The sequence below is a fragment of the Schistocerca serialis genome, chromosome 6 (genome assembly GCF_023864345.2).
Source record: "Schistocerca serialis cubense isolate TAMUIC-IGC-003099 chromosome 6, iqSchSeri2.2, whole genome shotgun sequence".
Lineage (NCBI taxonomy): Eukaryota > Metazoa > Arthropoda > Insecta > Orthoptera > Acrididae > Schistocerca > Schistocerca serialis.
Genome location: NC_064643.1, coordinates 134356969 through 134379606, shown reverse-complemented (window position 1 = coordinate 134379606; position 22638 = coordinate 134356969). Strand labels below are relative to the sequence as shown.

General features: G+C 43.1%; 1 protein-coding gene across 1 annotated transcript in view; it reads right to left on the bottom strand.

Moving 5' to 3' along the window:
* Positions 1–7401: 7401 nt before the first annotated feature.
* The window catches only part of LOC126484143 (UDP-glucosyltransferase 2-like), a 78783-nt gene continuing 63546 nt past the window's right edge, over positions 7402–22638 (bottom strand). The window contains exons 5-7 of the mRNA XM_050107537.1: positions 18585–18807; positions 14889–15108; positions 7402–8344 (exon numbers count right to left, since the gene is read on the bottom strand). Coding sequence (XP_049963494.1) covers positions 8068–8344; positions 14889–15108; positions 18585–18807 — 720 coding nt within the window. The 3' untranslated portion in view covers positions 7402–8067. The remainder of the gene's footprint in view (positions 8345–14888; positions 15109–18584; positions 18808–22638) is intronic.

The following is a 22638-nucleotide window of genomic DNA, read 5'->3' as shown; positions in this document are numbered from 1 at the left end:
TGGATACCAGAGATGCCACTGAGGTTTGGTTGCAGGGGACATGCAACTGGCTGCATACAAGGGCATCATTGCTTCTAGCAGCCCAGTCTTCGAGGCCACGTTCCACCATGACTTGCTACAAGCCGACAGTGGCGAGGTCACTATCACAGATATCCATGTCCCAGTACTGAGACAGCTGCTGGCCTACTTCTACATCCTCCAGTCCTCCAAAACCCCCCTTCCCTCCTAACTGCTGCACAGACAAGTTCTTTTGCCCATCACACACAGTGCCATAGTGGCTCCTAATAGAGAACATCAGCAAACTGCCACTTTAAAGCCCGGGGGCCTACTGAATGCCAGAGACGGCACTGTAGTGACTTTGATGGTGAGGGTCATGCAACTGGTTCCACACAGGGCCATCCTGCCTGCTAGAAGTGCGGTCTGCAAGGCTGTGTTCCGCCATGATGCGCTACAGCCCAGTATTACCTGCCCCCCCCCCCCCCCCTCGTCTCCCACACACACACACACACACACACACACACACACACACACACTGCAGCACAGAGAAATGTTCTTCTGCTGCACCCACAATGTCACAGACATCCAGGGTCCTGGTACTGAGACAGATACCCTACTGGGTGCCAAAGACGGCAGTTTGATGACTTTGGTGGCAGGGGACAGGCAACTTGCGGCACACAGGGTCACAATGCCAGCTAGAAGCCCGGTCTTTGAGGTCATGTACCACCATGGAGTGCTAGAGGCCAGCAGTGGTGAGGTCACTATCAGAGATATCCAGGTCCTGGTGCTGTGGCAGCTGGTATCCTACTTGTACATCCTGCAGTATTACCTTCCCCCCCCCCCCCATCTCCCACACACACACACACACACACACACACACACACACACACACACACACACACACACACACAACATTCTTCTGCTGCACCCACAGTGTCAGTAAGGATCAACTACCATGGCATCTAATAAGCAAGTTCAGCAGACTGCCACTGTAGAGCCAGGTACCCTACTAGATACCACAGATGCACTGTGGTGACTTTGGTGGTGACGGACATGCATCTGGCTGCACATAAGGCCATCCTGGCTACTAGAAGCCCAGTCTTTGAGGCCACGTTCCACCATGTCATACTGGAGGCCAGGAGTTGTGAGGTCACTACCACAGACTTCTACGTCAATTGTGACAGCTGCTATCATACCTGTACATGGTCCAGTCTTCCAGTCTCTCCCCCCCCCCCCTGTCCCCCCAACTGCTGCTGCACAGACAAGTTCTTTTGCTGCACTCACAGTGTCAGTAAGGATGGAACCTAATAAGGAATTTCAGCAGAATGCCACTATAGACCAGGTATCCTACTGAATGCCAGAGGTGATGCTGTGATGACCTTGTTGATGGGGGACACTCAACTGGTGGCACACAGGGTCATTCTGGCTGGTAGAAGTCTGGTCTTCGAGGCCATGTTCCGCTATGATATGCTGAAGATCATCAGTGGTGAGGTCACTATCACAGACATAAAGGTCCTGGTATTGACAGGGCTATTGTCCCACCTGTACATCTTCCAGTCCTCCAACTGCCACAGATAAATGTAGCATTTTGGTTCTGAAGGCAGAGTGTGGACAAATGTGGCCACACAGCTGCCTGTAGATAACACAGCTCCCACAGCTGTTCTCACACTGAGGCATTCCTGCAACAGTCTCAGGCAGACTGCCATCACATTCACAAAGACCTGCACCCACAAGGTTTCGGCCACGAAGGGCTGGGCTGTATGATGCACACACAGCCTGAGGATCTGATCGAAATGAGTCAGCTGCTCACAGAGGTGTTCACGGGCCTTTCTGGACAGGAGAAGTGCATGTGGCTGAGCCAGGCGTTTCAGAGGGGGCAGTGGGGTAGCTGTTCGCACCAGCCTCAGACAGTCTGCCAATCACATTCATGAAGACCTGTACCCATGAGGTGATGGCTACGAAGGGCTGGGCTGACAAGGTGCACACACAGCCTCAGGATGTGATCAAAGTGAGTCAACTGCTGACTGAGGTGCTCTTGAGCCTTGTTGGACACCAAAAGAACAAGAAGCTTATCTAGGTACCACAAGAGGAGGCAGTGGAGGAGCTGTGGGTGGGCACCACCCTTAGGCAGGCTGGCATCTGGAGGCTGGCACTGAGCAAATCACTATCATAAACATCGAGGGTCCAGTACTGCGCCAGCTGCTGGCCTACCTGTACATCCTCCAACCCTCCCCCCCCCCCCCCCCACCTCTCCCTCCCCACCCCCTGCCCTGGAAGGCAGAGTGTGAGTAGGAGGTGGCCGCGCAGCTGAACGTGGAGACTGCGGTTGCCACAGCTGTTCTCACAGTGAGGCACTCACCTACCTGCCTTAGGCATACTGCCATCACATTCATAAAGGCCCACGCCTATAAAGTAATGGCCATGAAGGGCTGGACTGATATGGTGTGCAGACAGCCTGAAAATGTGACTGGAGTGAGTCGGCTGCTCATTGAGGCACCAGGAACTCTTCTGGACAGGAGGAGGGCAAGAGGCTGATCCAGCCATCTCAGGATGGGGGCAGTGGAGGAGTTTAAGTTGCTGCTAGTGGCAAGGGCAGACTTGGGGTCAAGAGAGGAGGCCTTACACAGCAGGACTGCTTGCACTGGGCAGCAGCCACGAACACGTGAAGGCAGTGAGGTGCCTGGTAGAGGGCAGAGCAGTGGTGGACACAGGAACAGACGGCAGAACACACTGCAGCATTTTGCCACTCTTGTATCCCTGGTTTGGCTGCTGACAGCATGTTCTGCTGACATTGGCACTAGGAATGTGGACAGATGGATGCCTTGCATTGGCTGGCAGGCGGAGGCCATGCAGAGGTGGCAACTGTCCTGCTTGGGACAGGGGCCAACAGGTTGGCCAGAACTAACAGCAGGGCACCTCCTTGGACCTCATCTGGCACAAAAACCACTAGCAGCTGATAGAGATGACCTCCTGAAACTTGCAGCCCAACATACATCTGTGGAATAAAGTTGAAAGAGTTTCTTCACATAAAAATATCAAAAAATATATAAAAAACTATTTCAGCTTTACTCCACAGATGTACATTGGGCTGCAAGCTTCATGAGAGTATTCCTGTCAGCTGCTGGTGGCAGCTGTGCCTGGTGATGTACAAGGTGGTGTCCCCACTATTATTTTTGACCACCCTGTTGGCCCTGCCTCGAGCGACGCAATCTCCATCTCTGCATGTCTACATGCCCCCCCCCCTCCCCCCTCCCTTCCTTGGCAACCAATGCACTGCCATCCATTTGCATGGCTAGTTATGTACTTCATACCCAATGACACTGAACCTTTGACATTTTTTTTACCAAAGGCCAATGATTCTCTTGAGGATTCTCTAAACATTTTGACACATGACTCACCACAGACGGAAGACTTGAGATATATACTGATGCTGCTTATGCCACTGATCCAGCAACTCACTGCTCAGTTAGTGGAGTGATTACAGAATTTAGTGGAGGAGCAGCCACCTGCACAAATGAATAGGAAAGCAACTACATGTGCAAGTGAATAGCAACAATACATATTATTGTTGAAAACAAAGTCAGGATATGCGGCTGCCAGTTGTAGGTACTTTAATTACGTAACCATTACGGCACCTCAACTCAACCTCTCGATACCAGCAATATTCTACTGTGTTTCTGTAAAGTAGCTGACATATTTCTGAGACAACATTCAGGTTTGATTTCATTAATGTAGAGGTACTTTGATACATCGATATGTTTATGTTGCAATAATATTATTCTTATGTGTATTCTTTCTTTTGTCACTATGATCTTTGTCGTACTTGTAACTCTGATTTTTGGGCGCGTAAGCGATTATTAGTTTGTTAGAGAGTCGGACCTTGAGAAAGTCAAGTCTTGGACGTCATGTTGGGAAGACGCATAATGTAGTCAGCTTATAAAATGTGAACTTTAACAGTGAGGAAGATTTTTTCAAGTATGTTTTGTATTGTGAAGTGATGTTTTGTATGTTACGTGATATTGCAATAAAAGCCATTAAAAGGAAGTGTAACTTAAATTCGGAGTGCTGATTACTTTTTTTTGTCCTGCAAAAGTGTAACCTTCAAAAATGGTTTGTGAAACACATCTACAAAACTTGTGAATATAGCAGAATAAAACCTAGGCGTCTTTGCATCCGAGCTTGGAATCATCACCACCTAGATTTTTGCCGACTGAGCCATGATTTTACAACGAGACCAGCGTGGGAAACACGAAAAGATGAATGCCTAGTTTATTCATTATTACATGAAATGACTTTATTAACTGTGCTCTAATGACACCTGCCACATAATAACTTTGTTGTTACCTGAAAATGCAGTATTTAGCAGCGTGAGCAACAGCACAATCATTATTAAATTTTGACCTTTGTTGTGGTAGATGTTAGACAGTGAAGGGGCAAGAGAAGCAATATGACTATGAAAACTCTATGAAAAAATTTCCCAACTGGAGAGTGTTCCTTTTGTTTTTGTTGATAAAGCAAGTGCCGACCGAGCGAGGTGGCGCAGTGGTTAGCACACTGGACTCGCATTCGGGAGGACGACGGTTCAATCCCGTCTCTGGCCATCCTGATTTAGGTTTTCCGTGATTTCCCTAAATCGCTTCAGGCAAACGCCGGGATGGTTCCTTTGAAAGGGCACGGCCAATTTCCTTCCCCATTCTTCCCTCACCTGAGCTTGCGCTCCGTCTCTAATGACCTCGCTGTCGATGGGACGTTAAACACTAATCTCCCCCCCCCCCCCCCCCCCCAAAGCAAGTGCCATTAAACTGGCCAAAAACTCTGAATTGCACAAGAGATCAAAACACATTGACATACATATGATCTACGTCTGTGAGAAAATTCAAGAAGGCCAGTTAGCTATTGGACTTGTACCTGGCAATAAACAAATTGCAGATATTCTCACCAACATAATGCCACATGTTCAACTTGAATATTTAAAATCATTAACTGCAATGTGTCTAGTACTATTTTTAGCAATATCATCATTTGGGGGATGTGCTGAAGTGAAATGTCTATCTTTTCTGTCTATACAATGCCCTTTGTTATTTCCTAAATACAGATGTCATGCTTTAAGAACTATTCCATGTGTGTGCTTTAAGTGGTACCATTCTTTGAGTTTCTACAATAAGTCTATAAAGGACACTGCTTACAAAACACTTGTGCATCACATCTTACAATGAACCCCTTGAGTGGAAGCTCGCAAAAGGCTAATGATATTTACGTCATTTGAAACTGCACATATTATCTACCATCTAACCACAATATTGGCTTCTAATGGCAACAGAGGGCAGGACTGAAGACATACAATGAGCTCAGATAAGGCTGTGGAGCATAGTTGAACTGTGTAGCTTATGAGGTGCTACAGTGTTAGTAGTGTTCATACAAAGCAGAGCAATGGCAACACTAAACAGACCAAACTTTGCATTATATCTACAACAACAGTTGCCAAAGTTAACATTTCATCAGAAAAGAACCCAAGGAATTTTGCAGAGTGAGAAAGAAGTAGCAGATCGAAGGTTAGCCTTTCTGCAAGATGAGTCAGTGGAATGTGCGATGTCATATACGCTTGACTGTGCAGACAATGTAGATGAGGAGTACAATGATGATGATGACACATGCTTAAAAAGTGAATGTGATACTGAAACAGGTGTTGGGCCAAGTAGTTTATCATCCTTGTCAGACAGGGAGCCACAAATCCTGAAATATAGTAAAGGACAATTTTTGTACAAGGAGCAGTTACTAAACATAATTACCCGCAGCATAGTAAAAAAAAAATAATTATGAACAGATTTTGAATAAGTGCACAGCAATATGACCACATAGTGCTTAAGAAAAACTATGGATTTTCAAGGGAGAAGAAAGTGCACTTGTTACAAAAACTGGTGTTTGGCATTTCAAGGATGATAGATACAATTTACAGGATGGGCAGACCTATAACATTATGCACATATAACATTATGCACATCAAACTGCACATGATATATATTACAGTGATTTCAAGGGAAGCAGTGGGTGTTTGTATAAATTGAAACAGTGCTACAGAATCAGAAGACAGAAGATAACAAAATGTCAAACAAAGCACCAATTTGACAATGCACAGCAGACTGTGGAATTGACCCAAAATTTTTTTAGATGAGATAAACAAACTTAACCAATTGTTCAGTAAAGAGTTTGTTTTCAGCTCTGACCAATTGGGATTTGAAGTGGAAATGCATGAGATAAAAACCCTGGGAATTAGAGGTACTGAGAGAGTTGTACCAAGTTGAACTAACATCAATGCCTTAACAAATTCAAATACAATTATGGTAACTTCATCTGGATGCTAAATTGACTGGAAAGTTATTTATTGTGCTGCAAGTAGTTGGAGATGCTCTGCCTCCTATGATTGTTTCTTGTGTATGTGATCTTGCAAAGGCAGAAGGGAATATTTATGTCACAGCAAACAAGACTGGGAAAATGGGTGTAGGAGAACTACAACTATGGTATGAACACTGCTTTTGGCCAAGAGCTAGTCAAAATAACTTGCTTTTGCTTGATTCATCGATTCCTGGTCTATGTACAAAAATCATTCTCCTTTAGAGCAAACTATCCCTTCTGAAAAGTGTGTGACACTGCAATCCATACCACTTGGAACAACTGGCCAAATACAGTCTCTGGATCTTTGTTTTTTTCCATGTGTGTAAAATATATTACCACACTATCTGCAGCTACACCTTAAAAGATAGCCAGTTGGAGCTTATGCTCCATGACAGACTGTGTCACATTCTGTCTGATGCCACCGCATTCCATCAGTTGTCTTCACCCTGTTACACCAATATATGCATTCTTTAAGGGTGGATACATAGCTGAACATCTTGCACTGTTTGCACCTCCCAAGTAGTTCACCCTTGATCTTGATGGTGTGAACCTTTGGGATCACTGTGATGTGCCATTTTTCATTCAGTGTCCATGGTGCAAGTTAATAGTTTATTTTGAACATTTCTTGAATGACGGTAATGTTCATTTCGTGAAGTGTAATACATACATTTCACAGATGGTTGATCTCTGCATCTCCCGGACACTCATTTTCTTCGCCCTCCTGAAGCTCACATCGAGTCATTAGGAACTAATATTTTTCCTGTCATAATTGTTAACACAACAATTTTAAATGAGCCTTACTAAACACTGAACTTGCGATCTTGCACTCAAGGAGTTGTTAGAATATTTCTCATACGTGTGGGACCCGTAAGAAAGAGGAATAACAGAGGATATTAAAATTATATAAAAAAAGAGCAGCACAAATAGTCAAAGGTATGTTTGACTCCTAGGAGAATTCCACAGAAATGCTGAAACATCTGAACTGGTATAAACTTGAAGATAGATGCCAGTTATCCCATGAAAGTCTATTTACAAAGTTTCAAGAACCAGTATGAAGTAAAGAATTTAGGAATAGACTTTAGCTCCCTATGTATCTCCCATGTTGACTCTGCCAAGACAAGATTTCACTAATCACAGCATTCACAGAAGCATTTAAGCATTCAACCCTCCTACACCCCATATGGTATTGGAATGGCCAGTGAGATAGGTATCTGATGAATTTGGCATTAACAAGGCTAGTGCTCATGCCATCATTCACAAGGATAGGGTAAGTGGAGGATGTGACAAGTAGAAGACATCACAAATGGTAACTGCTAGAGATTTCATTGCCTCATGTATCTGTAGAATCATCTTTCCTGTAAATCATCATAACACAGGGTGAGGCTTGGTATAACCAGTTCCATTCAAAGCTGGGTTGGCCATCACAGTAGTCTCAGTACACAGCTCTTGCATCACATTTCAATGGATATCGAATATCTGACATCGATGCTACACTCAATTCCAGATGAAACCTTTCCAGAGTTTCCACTAGAGGAGTAACTGATGCTGAAAGTTTTATTTACTAAGATGCCTTTCATTAAATAGAAAATGCTTTTGGAGATGTCGGGAAGGCTGTTCCCATATTCCTTGGTAAAGAAGATAGCGATCTGCTGAAAGTGTCGAGACAAATTTCACTGATCAGTTAATTTTAACTTTCTGTTTTTGGCTGAAATTGCGTTTAAGGCATGATGTGAGTTGGCAGAAGATAAGGCACAGAGTCAGTGCCACTGCCACCAGGAAGGTGGCAACATCTAGGAGCAGGAGCTGGTACCAGGTGAGGTCAAGGGCGGCGGACCTGAGATGTCGTGCCCCCTGGTGGCGCAGCACATACTCCACCCAGTAGACCGCCTCCTCCAGTGGCGGCCGAGGGCGGTCACGGAACAGCTGGGACAGATGCTTCGCCTGCTCCCGATACCTGCACACAGTGAGCAACTGATGTGGCATGAAATGGAGCTTACTTAACATCACTGATGAACTAAGTGACTCCTATTCACAAACACATATTCATATTTTTAAGTGTGTTGTTTTACTTCCACATAACACATGAAGTTAAGGTACTATAATAATATGGTACCAGAAATGTAAATGAAAAATTTATGAGACAGTAATACAGAATATCTGCATTATTTGTATTGTTTAATATATTTTTGTATTGATTTTTTTACACGTTTCTTGTGTAACATAGAAATGTACACTGTGCAGCACCATTGAAGGATCACAATTTAGAAATGCTGCAATTGCCTCTTGTTGTGACACATAAGTTTGAAATTTGGCTCAAAAGTGTCTACAATCTTCCTCTGCAATGGTGCAAAAGTGTGGCACCCTGTAATGTTACCCTCAGACCCAGTGATGCCGCAGACGGATAGGTGTCGACACTGCATGAATGTGGCCATATGATTTCCTAGGAGATTCAGCATTTTCTCTAAAGAAATATCTCATGAGGCCTTTCCTGAAAGGTTAGTGATTGTAGATGATGCTAAAGACACATGCAGCAACCAATTATCTTGGAAAAAAATAGTGGTAGAATGTGCTTTTGAGTCTACATAGTGGTTCTGTGATGATGCTACAAACTTTCAAGAATGGTGGGAAAGAGTAACTGTATCTATTTGAGGCAAGAGACCCTGGTCGAGAAACCACTGAGTCAAAAGTTATAAGAGAAAATCGTTCTGGCAACTCTGACAGTGGACTTCTTCTATCCAAGGTCCTTGCTTTCCTATTTTGGGAGGAGGTACTATAGACTGAAACAACAAAACCATTCCCAGTAAACACGGGCTCTAAAATGCTTACCTTAGGAGCTATGAGAAGTTATTCAGTAGAAGAGGTTTCACAGTTGTGAAGGTGAACAAGCGGTCATAGGTCTTAGGACATGCATCTCAGACCCAATGTTTACTAGACATATTTTTCTTCTTCTGGCCCACACTAACACCTTGCAAAATATGGAAATCAAAGAGCTTGCAGTAGACGAGGTCCACAGTCAGAAGTATGAGCACAATTTTCACTTGTAACTTTTGACTCAGTCATTTCTGGTCCAGGGTCTCTTACCTCAAACTGAGACGTATACCCTTCTCTGTCATGCCTGAAAGCTTATGACATCATCACGGTATCATCCTTTATAACATCTAAAATTGAAATTTTGCATAAACCTATCAAAACCAGTGCAGAAAATGCAGTACGTATTGTGAATGCTATAACTGTATTACACATTACGTGTGATCTTTAATCAATAAATGAGACCAACACTGCAATTTTTTCCAGGATTTATACCAAAATATATCAAAAACTGCACAACAATTTACAAAACAGATATAATGTTTCATCATGAGCAGTCTTGAAGGTGAGGGAAAAATTTTAAATTGTATTCTGAACCAAATACTATACAAAGATTGCAAAATATGATTATTAATAAATCTGTTGTGTGTACTTATGTATAGTACCAATTACTTTGGAAACTTACATGCTTTCTCATATGATATTAAAAGGTATTGTAATTTTTATTTCTCTTGTCTTTACTTCATAGATATGTGCTTCTGTGTATGAGATGGGCGACCATGTGGAATTGGCACTTTCTACAATTCATAAAGTCTTGGTCGCAGTTTAATTTATTGATGTGCTTTGATACATCATCATCATCATCATCATCATCATCATCATCATCATCATCATCATCATAGCTTAGCTGTGTTAAAAAGGAAAGGAAGAGTTACAATATGAAAAGCCACAGAGCTATTACACTGATCAACCAGAACATTAAGACTACCGACCTACTACTGATATAAACCTGTACAGGCGAGCAAGTCACCTGGCGAGGAATGACTGCTACTCATGGTGCATGCAGCATCAGTGTGTAGAATGGGGAAGGCGAATGATCTATCTGAGACTGACCAAGGGCAGACTGTGATGGCCTGGAGGCTTGGCATGAGCATCTGGGAAGCTGCACGACTTGTTGGGTGCTTGAGGACTGCTGTGGTGAGTGAATTCAACACATGGCAAAACCAAGCTGAAACCACAACAAGACATTGTGCGGTTGGACAGCCACCACTCATTATAGATGCTGGATGTCACAGGCTGGTAAGACAGGACAGGGGCGAACTGTGGTGGAACTAACATCACACTTTATTGCTAGGCATAGCACAAACATGTCTGAACTAAAGTGCAGCAAACTCTCCTAATGATCGACTTCCATAGCCGACGACCAATGCACATGTCAATGTTAACACCACGGCATCAGTAACTACACTGAAATGGGCACCTGACCAAAGGCAAAAGATGTTGGTGCAATGGCAGAGTGCTACACAATCTGATGAATTCTGATACTTTCTTCATCATGCCTAAAGGAGGGCGTGAATCCGTTGTCTTCCAGAAGAATAGCTCCTTGACACCTGTACTACAGGATGGAGACAAGCACCTGGCAGCTCCATTACGCTCTGGGGAACATTCACATGGACATGCACGGTTCCAGTGGAGCTCAAGCAAAGTACCATGATTGCCAAGCAGTGTCAATATTAAAAATATTCCATGCCCCTAGGTGTCGGTCACCCCTACAAATTTTTGTATGGGCCCTCTTGCACGTAAGGTATTGAAAACAGCCAATACATGTATGAAGTCTAGTGCCAAACTGAACATGCAGATAAGCAGTGGCATGGAAAACAACTGCCATCAGCAGATGGCATTGGCAACTAATACAGTGCATAAATGATTATCAAAAAATGTAACCAACAGGAGATCATCCACTGAGGATTGATTTGAAAACCATGTAAGAATCATACAGGCATAGTATTTTAAAAATCTATGTGATAGAGAGAATAACTATAAGTAATATAATAAAATATGCAGATTTCATATGGAATGTTAGCTGCTGCAGTTACTAAACATAGAGCAAGTATCAATAAGATTAAATTATAACAACGTGAAAGACATGAAATACATAAGCAATACAATTTATGTTCATAAATGACTACACTGTGAGTGTAGAATACAACATAGCTTCATACAAATAATCTTATTGATACTTTCCCTGTGTTAAGTAATTGTAGCAACTATGATTCCGTATGAAATCTGTATATTTTGTTGAATTATGGTATTTATTGCAATCCTGTGCTCCACACACAATTTTTTTAAAACAGTATGTCTGCATGATTCCTCTGTGGTTTACAAATTGTGTAGTACATAACCGATGTTTGGTGTATGTATCTCTTGTTGGTTATTTTGTTTGTTAGTCATTCATGTGCCGTATTAGTTGCCAATACCATATGATGATGGCACTTGTTTTCCTCGCCCCTACTGGTCTCTATGTACAGTCTGGCACTATGCTTTGCACTTGTATGGACTGTTTTCATTACCTTATTTGCCTACTCTCGGCTCAATCTTTTATTTCTTTGTAAGTACTGACCATTGTGCATTAATTGTTTTGTGGGATTTCATACTGTAGTTCTTACTTTTTTTTAACATGGCTATGTTCCAATGACGATGTACCAAAATACGTCAATAAATTAAATTGCTACCAAGACTTTCCACATTTAATTAAGTGCCAATTTTATTTCTCTTGGTCCACAATATAAACGTTCTTGAATAGCTCTGACTAGAATTTCAGACACTTTAACAAAAGGCTGCAAAACGTGTCCACTTCGTGTGGAAGTATCAAACTGAAGGATTGCGTCTGCTTCGTTGCATCACACTGTAATGGGATGTCCTCCTCTAGCATTACATTTCCTCAACAGTAGTAGTCGATACTAGTAATATTTTTCTAATTTTGGACAAGTCAGTATTATCTCAGCTGTTTTTCTGAAAAATATCATATAATTTTATACACAATATGTTATATTTCAAACTAAAATTTTTGAATAGGAATTGTTTTTTGGATGTTATAATTAATAAATACTAGTTCTGAATATACAGTTAAAATTATTCTTTTTTAGAAATATTTGAAATTATGAATTATTTGGCACACTTAAAATTTTTGTTATTAATTACACAATCTAGTACCATATATTATGTTTATTTCTGGATTCATTTATAAAATAATAATCGAAACTAATATAAATTCATTTGTCAAGAAAATCTGTAAACCATTTGGAATATTGTTATTGCTACAAAGTGAAGTATGTAGTTGTAAACATGCTTCTGATGTGACTGGATGTATTTTTGTATTTAAGAAAAACAATGGAATTTTGGCTTTGTTAATGGGAAAAATCAAAAGACTGTGTGGTATACTAAAATGTGACAAAATAAATTAATGTAAAAACAAAAATTTTGCTGCAACAATCTTCAAAATTATTCAGATCAATTCAACCATGAGGACCTGAAATGTGATAATTTCAGCTTCAAGAATCAGACCCCTAGGCAAGAAGAGCTGGAGCAAACTCTACAAGAAAAGAAGAGTAAACTAAACAGTTTATTGTAATCTTACTCTTCTCAAATCTTCAGAAATGACTTTGCACACTGTGGACAACAGCTGCAACTAAGAAGGAGGGGGTAGACTACAGCGCTTCGCCCGATGCCCCATGCGTTTGCGCTCACATGGGAGACAACTCAACCGTTGGCCACTGATAATTCTGTGTGGTCGTCATGCTGCACCTCATTCGCAACAGTTTGTTCACACAGGACAGTGCATTATCAGTTCCCAAGGTATTCATGCAAACCGCAGCCATGGTTAACTTTAGTGAAATGGCGACACTTTGTACCGGTGAAGAAGTATACGAGAAGGATGGAAGTGAAGCAGGGCGCTCTTGTCTTCATATGCCAGGAAAGAGCAGAATTATTCAGAAACACATAACAAATGTGGATCTTCTAATGTAAGATGCGCTTAAGCTTAACATACACAATAAATCATTTTCATCGTAGAGATCGGCCTACATTATATAAGCTTTGCATGACACTATGTGACACTGAACTTTTAAAGGCAGCTAATCATCATTGCAAGTGGTTCTGCAGCGCCTTGGTTTTAAATACAAAAATACTTCAGTCCATAAAACATTTCCTGTGACGTGTGTAACATACAACAGCATCAACCACCACTACTCACTAGTTGTTAACATGTCAGATCATGTAGTTATTGTGAGGACAGTGTCAGATAACCAATGAAACTGAGAAATTACAGTTTTATTTTATCTGTCTTGAGTTTGCTTTTAGAAGTTAGCTTTAATTTCTATGAACAAAGTGAGTATGGTTAATAGCTCTGCCACAAGGTGCTAACCACTGTTTTCTCAAGATACATTGTACATCATGAGGTTGTGTTTAGGTTAGGATACGAATTTAAATTCGTGCAACAAAATGTGTCATTTGCCGCAGTTCACTCATTGGTCAGCTGTCAACAGAGCATATGGCATTCCCTCCATGCCTCATGGTGGCTGGTTGCAACATTACTCCACATTATACATAACAGCACTTGTCAAATGACATACCTTGTTTGTGTGTCGCCTATTGCCCAGTTGCAGCTGATGTGGCAACATTGCAGCGGCAAGCGACAGGCGTCAACTAACAGGTAACAACTGTAATCAGACTATAGTACTGAATTGGTAGAAGGGGCAAAAATTGGAAGGCTTCAGCTGATAGTCATTTGTTTGTGCCTGCAGCCAATGTTACCTAGCTTAGAGTACTGTTTGAGGAAGTTCCATATTGGTACAACAATTCTAATTTTCGCTTGAGACAGCAATCGGTTTCATTTTCAAAACAAATAAAACCTTAGTTCTAAATAATATAATTACTCTGAAACTGGTAATCTGATTCTGAAGAGTAAAACACCTTGGAATTTGTACATTTTACAACTACGATAGTGGCAGCAGAAATTACTGTAGTTTCTTTTGTGAAAGTGAAGTTGATACCAATATCTCTGTAATTTATATAACTGTGAAATGACAGTGCATGTCAGAATGAAATTTTCACTCTACACGGAACTGATACGAAACCTCCTGACAGATTAAAACTGTGCACTGGACCGAGACTCGAACTTCAGACCTCTGCCTTTCCTGGGCAAGTGCTCTACCATGTGAGCTATCCAAGCACAACTCACAGCCCATCCTCACAGCTTTAATTCTGCCAGTACCTTGTCTCATTCCTTCGAAACTCCTCAGTCTGGCACACAGTTTTAATCTGCCAGGAAGTCTCACGTTAAAAGTCATTTGGTAAGGATTTTTTCACAGTTTTTTAGGTGAAAACAGACTCTCAATATCTTAACTGGTTCCAGAAATAGTTGAAGTGAACAGCTTACCTGAATCACACTTGCATGATCTCATCCATTTGTCAATTAAGATAAGTTCCCTTTCCAGTCTTGTGAGACCGCCTCTGAGGTAGTGCTAACATCAAGGTGAGGTAATTTAGTGTAATAGGAAAGGGCTTCCACCATACAAAAATTCTCACAAGTTTTAAGAATATTTGAGATAGGCCAACACTGTGTGATGAAGGTTGGTGAGAGTGTAGGACACAGTGGATGTTTCGGATGCAGAACGGGCTGGCGGCTTTACCTGGTGTCGTTGACAAGAGCATCGAGTGCAGCCCTCAGCGTCTGTGTGGTGAGGTCCTCAAAGTGCAGGCAGATTCCGCTGCCCGAGGCAGCGACCCTCTCTGCGTTGAGGTACTGGTCGGCAAACAGAGGCACCGCCAGCACTGGTACACCTGCCATCACAGCCTCCTGGATGCCCATCAGTCCACCATGCGTTATGAGGATGTGCAGGTTTGGGTGGTCTGAAACCGAGAGTGACTCATTTTTGTGACCACTCTCCCCTTGAATGAGAAGTGCTCTGACCATTACACATCTTCTACAATGTAGTGACACATTTCTGAATAGAATAGATATCCTGACAGCAAATTTGTCCCACCCCAACTAAAACACAAACAGTTCCATACCGCCACACATATATATCACAAAAAGTGCCAAGAGGAGGAAAGGAACGCATGCCTAAGTCTCCGCGAACACCACTCAGGGCACAGAATACCGTAAGGAACATCAGGGTGAAAAACGAGAGGTCACAGGACAATGGAACTTCCTGGAAACATTTGTAAGTGCATGCAGAAAAGAAATTACGAATGAAACACTGAACGAAACAAATTTTAATTTCCACATGATAGGGTATCATTCTTTAATAGCATGTTAACATTCCATAATACAAACGTTGCTCACTGTGACGACCATCTGCATCCACGTCATCCTGGAACCACATTAGAGATTGCTCTGTTGTTGACCATAACATTTCAGGTGGGGTTTTGGCTACCTCCCTCTCTATTCTCGTCTTCAACATCCAGCATTCTCAGCCATGGCAACAGGAAATTCTTCAAGAAGTTTTTCGGAAAGAAGGTTTTAGGAAACAGTGGTCATGCGAGACACAGCTGGCTCTCTTTGTGCATGATATACAACAGGCTCTATATACCGGCTCCCAGGTTGATGCCATATTTCTCGACTTTCAGAAGGTGTTCGACTCAGTTCTGCACTATCACTTGCTCCAAAAAGTGAGTGCTTACGGTCTATATGATGACATATGTGATTGGATAGAAAGTTTTCTAATAGACAGAGAGCAGTATGTCATCCTGAATGGGGTGACTTCAACAGAAACAAGCATAACTTCACGTGTGCCCCAGGGCAGCGTAATATGTCCACTGCTTTTTACGATTTACATAAACAATCTGGTTGATGGTATTGACAGCGGCATTAGACTGTTTGCCTATGATGCTGTAGTCTACAGGAAAGTAGTATCACATGAAAGTTGTGAATGAATCAATGAGGATTTGCAGAAAATAAATGAGTGGTCTAATGAGTGGCAATTATCTCCCAATATTAGTAAGTGTAACCTACTGAGTCTAACAAGATGAAGATCCCCATTAATGTATGAGTACAAAATAAATGCCCAGCCTTTGGAAGCGGTAACATCCATCAAGTATCTAGGTGTGACTATTCGAAATGATCTCAAATGGAAGGATCAGATTACACAAGTAACGGGCAAGGCAAGCTCTAGATTGCAGTTTATTGGTAGAATCCTGAATCGATGCAGTCATTCAAGAAAGGAAATTGCTTACAATACGTTAGTTCATCCAGTATTAGAGCATTGTTCGTCTGTATGGGACCCTTACCAGTTGGGTCTGATCCAGGATTGAGAAGGTCCAAAGAAGAGCGGCAAGACTCGAGACGGGTAAATTTAGCCATCATGAGAGCATTACAAATCTCATAGAAAGTTTGAAGTGGGACACACTTGCAGCTAGACGACGCGCTAAACAGAAGGGGTTGCTCACTAAATTCCGAAGTCTGGTCTTCGCCGAGGATGTAGAGCATATATTATTACCACTAACTCTCAAATCGCGCAATGATCACCATTCAAAGATAAGGGAAATAAGAGCTCGTACTGAGGCGTTCAGACAGTCGTTTTTCCCTCGCGCAATCCACTAGTGGAACAGAGGGGGGGAATATGACTTTGGCACGAATTGTGCCCTCCGTCACCCACTGCTTGGTGGATAGTGGAGTATATAAGTAGATGTGTTTAGATATAGATATAGAAGAATTTGTGGTGCAATTGGCTGTTGGCCTCTCCCATGAGCAATTCCCAAATCGCCATTAAATTCAAACTTCCGAAACATGTTCTTCAACCCTGGTGCAGAAAGAAGATCTCTCTATATTCCTCTGTGGCGTCGATACTCATGAAGAGCAGCAGCACTGCTGATGTTGTTTTGATAAAACAGCTTCACAACTAAGGCCCTGCTCATCTTGTCCAGACTCATGTTGACTGTCTCCAACCGTAATTCACACTGATGCACATGTTTCCGCTCCACATTGCCATACCAGTACCACTCCTTAAAGGCAAGTCATGACACTAACACTACTAACAACATAAATCCTGCGGTGCATAGTCTGAACATGATTCCTATAAAGTTTGTTACACATATGGTAAATAGTTTTCGTCTACATTGGCTCAGTAGCGAAAGTTTCATGATAACCATCCCGTAGACTATCTGGTCAAATGTATCCGGACACACACATAATAATTCAGAATTGCCCAAAAATGTCACGAGAGGTGGACTCGCTACTATGAAAGAAGGCAGGGACTATTGTGTTGTTTGCAGAGAGGCAGTGACAGCAGCATAAATCCGTGAGAAGAGCTCAATGACTTCCTTGTTGACTTCTCATTGGATCCACCTGAGTAACTTATCTGTCAGTGACATGAAACTTCCTGGCAGATTAAAACTGTGTGCCGGACCGAGAGTCGAACTCGGGACCTTTGCTTGTTGCTGAGTCTTGCTGGTGCATTTAGCCTACAGCATCGCTGCTCACCATGCTTCTCACTGCTGGTTTGTGTTTAAAGCTGTGACCATCGCCATATGCCCTGAAAGTTGAGCTGTGATTGGCTGCTTAAACATCAATCAAGCTTTGCCATTGTTTAGAGTAGTGCTCCTCATTTACATGGATGTCAGACACCATACATTCACAATCTGCAAATGGCTGTGAAGTCCATTCCTATTGTTCATGATAGGCTTTCTTTCTGATCTGTTTGCGTACAGAGTGTGGGAAAAATGACTGCTTAAATGCATCTGCATACGTTGTAATTAGTTTAATCTCATCTTTGTGAACCCTACAAGGGTGAACCCTACATAGGGGCTGTAGTATATTCTTAGATTTCTTACTAAATACTGGTTCTTAAAGCTTTGTAAGCAGTGTTTTGCGAGAGTTTCATCTTCAGACATTAGCCAGCATTAGCATAATTTCGCATGGAACAAACAAACATGTAACGATATGTGCTGCACTTTTCTGTATAGTTTAATATCCTATTTGGTAGGGATCCCAATCACTTAACCAATATCTTAGGATGGGTAGTATCAGGATTTTGTAAGCAATTTCCTTTGTAGACTGGCTGCATTATCCCAATGAACTACTAATGTAACCTTTATTCACAGACAGTAGTGTTTTCTCGGGAGCTTACAAGATGGTTTCGAGCGTGAGAACTGCAAGCGACAATTTGAAACAGCCATGTATTTAAGTCTTTTTTGGGCTAAAATCTGACCAGATGCATACATCACACACACTTCTTGCTGGATAGTGTTAGGTGTAATAATTGTTGTAAATTTGTCTGTTTCACCTAATTAATTCCCAGAATTAAACAGAATTCCCTGTGAGGAGAATGCCTGCCACTGGAATAAAACAGTATTTATGGACTGGCTGCCTTGCTGGGACGTCTTACTGAGTATGTCATTCTGCGGCATCCACGTCTCTGCCCTGACGTTGGGTGGCAGCGGTGGCAGAGAGGAGGGGTCCACCCTCCACAGGACGTTCTGCGGCACTGCAGCAAAGGCATCAATGATGGAGCGCAGCTTCTCCGCTGGTAATGAGCTGGTCTTCACCATGGAGCCCAGGCTGAAGTAAATCACTCCGTGACGGCTCTTGTCGATGTACGAACGCAAGTCCTAAACAGAACCAGCACTTGAATGTAAAAAGAATATGTTCACCCTGTGTATAAAGACGTGGAAGTAAAATGTCTGAGAGACAGAAGAAATATTTTCAAATACAGGGTGTTACAAAAAGGTACGGCCAAACTTTTGGGAAACATTCCTCACACACAAAGAAAGAAAAGATGTTATGTGGACATGTGCCCGGAAACGCTTAATTTCCATGTTAGAGCTCATTTTAGTTTCGTCCACCTACGCTCAATGGAGCACGTTATGATGATTTCATACGGGATACTCTACCTGTGCTGCTAGAACATTTGCCTTTACAAGTACGACACAACATGTAGTTCATGCGCGAGGGAGCTCCTGCACATTTCAGTCTAAGTGTTCGTACGCTTCTCAACAACAGATTCGGTGCCCGATGGATTGGTAGAGGTGGACCAATTCCATGGCCTCCACGCTCTCCTGACCTCAACCCTCTTGACTTTCATTTATGGGGGCAGCTGAAAGCTCTTGTCTACGCAACCCCGGTACCAAATGTAGAGACTCTTCATGCTCGTATTGTGGACGGCTGTGATACAATACGCCATTCTCCAGGGCTGCATCAGCGCATCAGGGATTCCATGCGATGGAGGGTGGATGCACGTATCCTCGCTAACGGAGGACATTTTGAACATTTCCTGTAACAAAGTGTTTGAAGTCACGCTGGTACGTTCTGTTGCTGTGTGTTTCCATTCCATGATTAATGTGATTTGAAGAGAAGTAATAAAATGAGCTCTAACATGGAAAGTAAGCGTTTCCGGACACATGTCCACATAACATATTTCCTCTCTTTGTGTGTGAGGAATGTTTCCTGAAAGCTTGGCCGTACCTTTTTGTAGCACCCTGTATAAGTTAAAGTTGTTTCTGCTTATGAACTCCTGTACCATGAAGTCTGAGTAGACTTAAGGAGAAAACACAAACTCATAACTGGCTAACACATTAGCAGGGCGCAAAAAATAAACAATGGGACCAGAAAGAATTTCGTGTACCTTAAGACAGGCAAACCAACTTACATCATCTGCCCCTACTGCAGACGATGTAAATTGAGTTGCACGTCTTAAAATGCATGAAATTCACTCTAAGAAAAAAGATGCACCATAAAGGAATTATCCGAATGGGATGGAAATCGGTACATGTACAGATAAACAAATCGTAACATTTTCAGAAAAAATTAATAATTTGGTCAAGAGAAAGAGCTTCACAAACAGTTCAGTGAATAACGTGTCGGTCCACCTCTGGCCCTTATGCACTCAGTTATTCGGCTTGGCATTGACTGATAGAGTTCTTGGATGTCCTTCTGAGGGACGATGTCCTTCTGAGGGAGGCTTGGACGGGTGGCCATCCAGTCTGCCGAGCGCCATTGGCAAGCGGGTGCACTCACCCCTTGTGAGACAAACTGAGGAGCTACTTCATTGTGAAGTAGCAGCCCTGGTCTCGTTAACTGACATACGGCCTGGAGAGTGGTGTAGTGACCACATGCCCCTCCATATCTGCATCCAGCGGCGCCTGTGGGCTGTGGATGACACGGCAGCCAGTCAGTGCCATTGGACCCTCATGGCCTGTTCGGGCAGAGTTTTTTTCTTTTTTTTTTTTTGTCGCATTAATGTGACCACCTGACAAAAGCCTGAGTAACCACCTTTTACAGTGTGGACCGTTGCGAGACATGTAGGAAGAGAGCTGTTGACGTTCTGGAAGGTACTGACAGGGATGTGGAGCCATGGCGACTTCAGTGCTAGCTGCCCTAGGTTTCTCGGTTGAGAATCCACGGCGTGTACAGCCCAATTGAGATGGTCCCACAAATTCTCGATTGGGTTGAAATCCGGGGAGTTTGGTGTCCAGGAGAGTACGGTAAATGCATGCTGGTGCTCTTCGAATCACACGCATATACGGCAAACTGTGTGACACGTTGCATTGTGCTGTGGCTAAATTCGATCGTACTGAGGAAAAAGAAACTGCATGTAAGGGTGGACATGGTCCTCGAGGGTAGATGCATATTTGTGTTGATCCGCTATGCCTTCCAGAATGAGAAGGTCATGCAGGGAATACCACGAAAACATTCCCCAGACCATAATGCTCCCTGCACTGGCTTGGAACCTTCCAACAATTCAGCAGGATGTCTTCTCCGATGAAGCATAAAAAGGCCATCTCAGTGGATGTCCAGTTGTGGTACTGGCGTGCAAATTCCAGCCTTCGTCGCCGATGAACAGCAGTCAGCACGGGTGTACGAAGCACGAGCCTGTCGCGGAGACCCATACGCAGCAAGATCTGCTGAACAGTCGTTGAGCCGCCGCCCGTACACGTCTCTGCAGCTGCCATTCAGCCTTGACATCAACGGCGCGTGATGAACCACAGCTATACCGGCGCCTGTTTTGCACAGCGCCATTTTGCCATGCGGCGGCACTTGAACAGGCTACAGACTTCGCTGTTTTGTAAATGTTTCCACCCTTGGCCAGGAAGCTAATGATCATGCTCTTTTGGACTTGAGGTGAATCTCCCCGTTTCCGCATCGCAATGACTGCACTGTTACTCGCACCCCCGTACCCCCTCCCCCCCCCCCCCCATTTTTTATATGCACTCAAATGCCAGTAGTGCTGTGGTGTCACCGCCAGACACCACACTTGCTAGGTCGTAGCCTTTAAATCGGCCGCGGTCCGTTAGTTTACGTCGGACCCGCGTGTCGCCACTATCAATGATTGCAGACCGAGCGCCGCCACACGGCAGGTCTAGTCTAGACTCTCTAGCACTCGCCCCAGTTGTACAGCCGACTTTGCTAGCGATGGTTCACTGTTTACAGACGCTCTCATTTGCCGAGACGACAGTTTAGCATAGCCTTCAGCTACGTCATTTGCTACGACCTAGCAAGGCGCCATATTCAGTTACTATGTCTTCTGAACAGATAATGTTGTGACTCATGTACCGTCACGAGCGACGTTCATCATTAATGGATTAAAGTTGAGTATGAAACTAATTACGTCCGCTTTCTGAATTCTAATTCCTTGTCATGTTCCAGACCTCACGTCAGTATAGTTCTTCCCTCCTCACGCCAGCCTGCGTGAGCTAAAAAGCGTGCACTTCGGCCTCCTCTAGTAACACGGTGTTGGCTCTTCAGCCAACACAACTACTGCCACCTTCCGTCTGTGAGTGGTTATTTCACGTTGACGTCAAACATAGGCAGTGGTCACATTAATGTGATTGGATCATGTACACTGACGGAAAAAGAAACGCAGCACCAAGAAAAAGTTGTGGGAAAAGAACGAAAGTTGGTAAGCGTGTTCCTACATCTGAACAGTGGCGTCTATTCAAATTTCGCGTCACTAGCGTAAGAGTGGCGCTAGTAGCGCTATTATGAGGATGAAATTCAGGTTTGCTTTAAATACACGCTGTAACGGTCGTGAACGTTAGTTACCTTTGAGACTGGACGTGGTGAGTTGACGTTAGTCAAAAAGGCCTTTAAGGCGACACACGCGCCATTGTCAATACCTCACTGAGTTTCAACGAGACTGCGAGACACTGGTCTTGAGGAGCGCCTCCGATTTGTCATGGCGGTTTGCAGCGAAACCTCTCTAACGTCTGTGGTATCGATGTGTGTTGCTGACTTTGGTGTAGCACTGCGATCTCCCGACAATAGAGATACAGATGTTGTAAAAAAAAAATCAGCAAACACGAACAAGGCTCCACCAACAGAATATTAAAGCAAGGAACACTGTAACTGGTGAGTTGGTGACGCGGCATAAATGACTTAATCAATAAGATTACTTCGACAAACAACCGACCTAAAACACCGGGTGATCAAAAAGTCAGTATAAA